General features: G+C 39.9%; 1 protein-coding gene across 1 annotated transcript; it reads left to right on the top strand.

The window, feature by feature from the left end:
• Positions 1,454–6,110, top strand: LOC105174686 (proteoglycan 4). The gene is made up of 5 exons (XM_011096868.2): positions 1,454–2,305; positions 2,666–2,771; positions 3,667–3,790; positions 4,052–4,945; positions 5,338–6,110. The coding sequence occupies exons 1-5, from the start codon at positions 2,146–2,148 to the stop codon at positions 5,710–5,712; spliced, it is 1,659 nt and encodes a 552-aa protein (XP_011095170.1). The 5' UTR covers positions 1,454–2,145; the 3' UTR covers positions 5,713–6,110.

The following is a 6,368-nucleotide window of genomic DNA, read 5'->3' as shown; positions in this document are numbered from 1 at the left end:
GTTGTTTTTTGTTTTTGTGCGGGGGGGGGGGGGGGGGGGGGGCTCGCTTCCATGTGAACAAATTCTGAAGCAAAAAATTATTGGAATCATGCTTTGTTAACTGGCACATGCTATTTGGAGTTGAAGCCCCACAGCTGCGCCCCAAACAGGGAACGTTGGTTTCCTTATTTTCTGGGAGTTGTACAAATATAGTTTTATTCTAGTATTTATGAGTAGTATTTGCTTCTCATTGCATAATCGTACTTTGAAATGAATGTACATACATTGTCTTTATTATTATGATGTAAATGAGAAGCTATATATGATATTGTATTATTGAGAGGAAAGGCGAGGCGTAGTAGAGTAGGAGTGTAGTGTGTGGGACCGGGAGGAAATAGAATACAATATAGTATAATAGAGTTTGGGATTAAAGGTCCCACAGGTGGTGGAATGATCAGAACTACTTGTTGTGATCTAGCATTAATTGCTGGACGGGCCATGTCCCCATATCTTTAGATAGATATTTCGTATTCTTCATTTCATCTTAGGGGTTGGTGTTTGGGAGACTTGCTCCGCTATTGTACTACCTGAGTAAATTTATGAGGATTGAGTGGAAATTATGTGGAGATTAAAAACTTGTGTTTCTAGTTGTTGAGGAATGAGAGAGATAAAAGTTGAGAGGATGATGGGTGTAGGTGATGTATGACGTGCGAGTCGTTTTAAGTGCTGTACCGTTGCCGTTCCTTTCTCAAACAAGGCAGATGGCCGAGGCATGAATTAATGGGGGGATGGGCGCATGCATACACATGTCCGTTCAATGCCACTACCGACATACATGATACATTTAATTTTGTATATATATTAATTATCAAGATGGTGGGTGGGGGGCCATGGCCCATTTCTACATCTGAAACAAGTGCACATCACATTTTTTCTCCTTTCTTTCTGAGGACCATCAAGTGGCCCTCACTTGTGAGTTTTAACACCACACTCATATTCTTACTCTTAACGAAAATAATTAGCAAAGTTTGGCTTTTACATAGTTTTTATCATTCCAATGTTATGATAGGAGAAAGTCAAAACTCCAAATAAAGAGAGTAGTTGAGCCCACATCACTGATTTAATTAATAGAATCAAACTCGTGAGTTTTGAGTACCCTTTTTTTATATTGATGATATGATACTTGATTTACTTGTGTAGAAAGAAAAACCAAAGGAGATGATGAGGTGAGTGGATTCAAATTCAATTAATTAGAATTGGTGGGGTGGTTGTGGTGTAGTAGGCTCTTTGACTTTTTCATAATTTACTGCTATATGTATGCATATATCTAAAATGTAGCGGCTTCATTAATAATATGAACATCTACTTGGTTTACAAATCTCAAAATTTCACCCACCACAACCACATGACCCTCTATCTTAAATTCATAATTTCTCCATCATATCATATTGGTGGTGGGGCAGGGGCGGGGGCAAGGCAATATAGCTGAATGAATGGTAATGGTAGGAGGATGCAAAAATTGATTGGCAGATAGTGATAATGATTCAGTAACCACGTTATCAGCTCAGCCTCCGAATCTCATATTGCCATCACATCCTTCCTCTCACTTCATTCTAACATCCACTACTACTACTCCTCCCATTTCCAAAAACCAAAAAGAATAAACAAATAATTCTTTAATATAACACTATCACTCTGAATAAGATTATTATTGTAAATAATATTTAGAGTAGTGAGTGATGATGAGGTAGTAAGTAATGGAGAGCACATGAGGATGAGGTGGTGTCTGTATTTCATGTGTGTGTGTGTGTGCTTTTTTAACAATGAAATTCAGATGAACATGGGGGGTTTGGGTTTGGGTTTGCCTCTTTCTCCATTGCTCAGCAGTGCAGCTGATGATGAGCTACATCATCTACACTACACTCGCACCCCTCCCACCTCTTCACTCTTCACTCTTCTCTCATTCTCACAAATACAAAAATACACACAGATCTGATGATGTAGGTATCTCTCTCCTCTCCAGTCAGGCACCCACGCACATGATTCACCCATCTTACGGCGCCCTATTAACTAATAATATAATAAATAGCCTCTTGTTGGTTGGATCTCCATTTTTACTCTTCACCACCATGCTCTGACTTCTTCCCTCCCCTCCCACTGCTCCCCATGAACCGCACCTTGAGGGAATCTCTCATCTCTGGCCCCCGCAACAACCACCGCCGTGGTCTCAGCCTCAACGCTCCTCCTAATTCCGCCGATGATCATCTAGATCTCTTCTCCAAAAGTCGCCGCAGTCTCTCCCTCGCCTCCTCCGACGAGTCTGATGGTACTTCTTCCCATCTCCTTATCTCTTTTTATTCTCACTCCTCTGGGTTGTGCTGCTCACTAACCCACTATATATTACAAATTTATTTCCAAGCACTCCCCGCTTTTTTGCCTTGCTGCTTTTGGCGTTATCTGGTGTTGTTAATATATTAGTGTAGTGTATTACTACATACTACGCGACGACGTCGTGCCCTGCGCTTTCCTTTAAACTCTATACTCGCCGACGCTTTTTCTTTGATTTGATCTATCCTCCATTATCTTCCTTCATGCCTCGATTCATTTCCGTAAATTGTTGCCTCTGTTTCTTCATGTTGCTTTTTAGCTGCTTTATTCCCCTAATTTGGGTGATTAACGTGTTTAGTATCGGTGAAATTGGGGAGACTCTCCATCGGATCAGCAAAACAGGGGAAAAGTGGATTGGATGATTTATTGTCATCAGCTGATGGAGGAAAGCACGACTATGATTGGTAATTCCTTATTTCTTTTTTCTTCTTCAATTTATGATCAGATCTAGCTCATTCCTCAAGTGTTATCTCCCTCTAATTGCCTTATAAATTTCCTCTTGCCATTGACCACCACGAAACAACTCTAGAAAAAGATATAATCGCGTGACTTGTTGTTTAGCTGGCTTCAAACAACCCTCGCATGTGTATTAGGAAATAGATCTGTGATCTATTCACTTATTTTTCCGTTTGTTTCAGATAAATCTCACATGCCTGCTCTATCTTCTTTCCTGATAGTTATTACTACTACTAGTTTATGCCAAGTGTTTAGCTAATTTTGAGAGGCATATCCAAAATCAGCAATAGTTCAGATGAAAAATTCATATCCATTTTACTTTCAGAGATTTGTTTAATGCTATACAATACAGTGCTGAAGGAAACTTGTCTCTTCAGATTAAATAAGATCGAATGTTAATAAGTTGGAAATTAACTTAATAGACCGTATTCAGATAGTTATTGCACATAGCCAATGAATAGGAAAAGTTGGGATCGAAATAATGGGAGAGCACTGACAAGTAAATGGGAAAGGTTAGCATGCTTTACAATGCTCTTTTTTACCCATAAATTTTAAATGTGGAAACTTGGAATGTACTCTTTGGGAGCACGCACTTGAGCAATCTTGATTGACATAGTGCACTCAGGCGACCTTTCAATATCATCACAAAAAGTGTTTGGAACATGTTCATCCCATTGTTAATCCAATGAGATCCGGTAGATAACAACAGACTATTGGATTCAGAATCTAAGGATAATCTGCTGCATTAATTGTTAAATGAAATTTATGTTAGTTGAATAGTTTCAGCCTAGATTATTTCGGTGATTGATCTATTAATTGATTATACCTTCTTGTATCTGATAGGCTTCTTACTCCTCCTGGAACTCCGCTGGTCCCTTCTTCGGATGGAAATGAATCTCAAATGGGTCTCATGGCTCCAAGAAGTGGTCCATTGGTCAGATCAATCTCAACGACCAAAGCCTCACGGGTATGCCACCTGTCTCCTTTGCAGTATATAAGGTTCCAGCAAATTGCTCTTGCTCTTTGCTCTCTGTTATTTTTATGTTGATTATGAATACTTTCAATTGTTGTCCTTGCTTAATTGACTTACTATTTTCTATCATTTAGTATAAAAGAACAGTATGCTATTTGCAGTCCAGTGCTTCTAAACTTGAACTTTACATTGTTTACTCTCTTGGCGACAAATTTCATGCAAATAATTTAACTGCAAAAAGTGTACCAATTACAGTTATCAGTATCTCAGTCAGAGAACAACCATGTCACAAAACCGACCCGAAGCAGTTCGGTGACTAGACCTTCTGTCTCCAGTTCCCAGTACAGCTCCTACTCCAATAAATCAACCTCCATTCTTAACACAAGCTCTGCTTCTGTTTCCTCTTATATTAGACCATCCACTCCTACCAATCGCTCTTCATCTAGTGCGAGACCTTCAACCCCTTCTGCTCGACCAGCGTCAAGATCGACAACACCTTCTAAACCCCGTCCTGCCCTCAGCACATCTTCGGCTGATAAACCAAGACCGCCCCAAAACTCAAGACCATCTACTCCTACTTCTAGGCCACAAATCTCTGCAAACTTGAATTCTCCTGCTACTCGTTCTACATCAAGGCCGTCAACACCTACTCGCCGGAATCCCACACCATCTTTAGCTTCTATTTCTGGACCTTCAACCCCAGGTGGACGTAGCCTCACAAATGGACGCGGTGTTGCTTCAGTTTCTCGCCCAAGCTCCCCTGGACCACGAGTTCGGGCCTCACCACAGCCAATTGTGCTCCCCGATTTCCCACTTGAAACACCACCAAACCTCCGAACAACTTTGCCAGACAGACCATTATCTGCTGGTAGGTCCAGACCAGGTGCGGCACTTACTGGAAAAGGGAATATAGAGCCTACACCTAATACTGCTACCGTTACTAGGAGACATTCATCACCAATGGTCAGCAGGGGAAGACTTGCAGAACCCACTGGAAGGGGTCGAACACCTGCCAATGGACAACTGACTGATGCAATGGACTCTAAGAGAGAGTTGTCAACACGGAAATCTGTAAAGGCATCCACAGATAGCACAGGGTTTGGCCGGACAATTTCAAAGAAATCCCTTGACATGGCTATACGTCATATGGTACTTATCTCTGAACTTTCAACAGTTCTTTTGACATCTTTTATGTTAAGTGACTAAATTATTTAATTCTAAAAAATGAAGGTTGCCTGTTGTGCTGTATGTGAACACAAAAGAGAAAATCTTTTGCACTCTGAAACAGTTCAATTCTTCCTTTCATATGCATGACAATCATCATCACCATTGCATCCACTAGCATCCTTAGTTTCTGGTAATCAGGATGCTGGACAGAGCAATGATATACTGAATTTTGTCTGTTTCTGATGAAAGTGAACATTATGTTGCGCCAATTCAGATACAATCATTTAGCCTCCACATCACAATTCAATCACGGAATACGAATCACTAGTCTTTTATGCTTTATCATTCTCAAAGATCTTCCAAATCTATTGCAGGATATAAGAAATGGCAGCAATGGTTTTCGTCCCCTTACAGGCTCAAATCTATTCCCTCAAAGCATTCGATCCACCAACCAGAAAAACCAACCAGGTGCTGCATCTGCAAATGGAAACCTGTCTATCAGTAGTAATGGGGCAATTGCAGAAAACGGAAACCGGTTTTCTGAAAGTGGGAGTGAGGAAGAGAAATCTCAATCTTCCGCAAAACTGAGCAACATTGATATTTATGAAAGTTCTCGTTATGACATGATCCTTCTCAAAGAGGATCTAAAGAACACGAATTGGCTTCATAGTCTTGACGATAAGTCTGACCAAGGATCCATCTTTGATACTGGATTTGAACTTCTACCAGAACCTTTTGATCCTTTATAACCTCATGAAGATCTTGGGTTTTATTTCAGTCATCATCCTTCATGATTTTATTTTCAAATTCTTATTCTTTCCATGAAAGGTTGGGAGATAAAACTATGTGGTATACCTGCTGAGAATTCATTATTATGAGCAAAAAGTCATACTTATGTAATGTGGTTTGACAGATAAAGAATTGTTTGTCTTCGCTTGTTACACCCAAAAAAATTGAATGGCGTTCCTATGAACAATGTTTGTAGGATAAATTCTACCTGGGTAGGAGAGAAGGCAGAAAATAGAACTGTCTTTTGGTGATAGTATTCTGGTGCCAGCCTAAACTTCTTGTGTTACATTCTATATTGTGATTATCTCCCTTTTCAGGGATGGATTTGGTGAACCGAAAGTCATCACATATGTTTTGTTCTTCGCCACCTAATGGACAGTTATGCTTCTGGATGTATCTGTTAGATATATGCTAGTTGCTTCATTGATGGTGGTTTGTTCTTGGGTGCTAAGGTTAAGGGCAACTAATACTAAATACTTGTGTTTCTTAAATTTTGACAATTATGAAATACCATGTAAAAGGGACAGCAGCAGCATTGATGGATACAAATGTAATCCCAGTATAGTACCGTCTTTCATCTAGTAATAAATGTGTTCCCACTGACATGCGTATATTG

Source organism: Sesamum indicum, linkage group LG11 (genome assembly GCF_000512975.1).
Source record: "Sesamum indicum cultivar Zhongzhi No. 13 linkage group LG11, S_indicum_v1.0, whole genome shotgun sequence".
NCBI lineage: Eukaryota > Viridiplantae > Streptophyta > Magnoliopsida > Lamiales > Pedaliaceae > Sesamum > Sesamum indicum.
The sequence above is the reverse complement of the archived record's forward strand: the minus strand, read 5'-3'. Positions and strand labels throughout refer to the sequence as shown.

What these genes read in the sequence shown, in the direction of transcription:
- LOC105174686 (XM_011096868.2), top strand. Translation starts at nt 2,146, where the DNA reads ATGAACCGCACCTTGAGGGAATCTCTCATCTCTGGCCCCCGCAACAAC. An exon ending in CTCCTCCGACGAGTCTGATG is followed by an intron (nt 2,306 to 2,665) that starts GTACTTCTTCCC and finishes TAACGTGTTTAG; the next exon opens with TATCGGTGAAATTGGGGAGA. An exon ending in ACATGGCTATACGTCATATG is followed by an intron (nt 4,946 to 5,337) that starts GTACTTATCTCT and finishes AATCTATTGCAG; the next exon opens with GATATAAGAAATGGCAGCAA.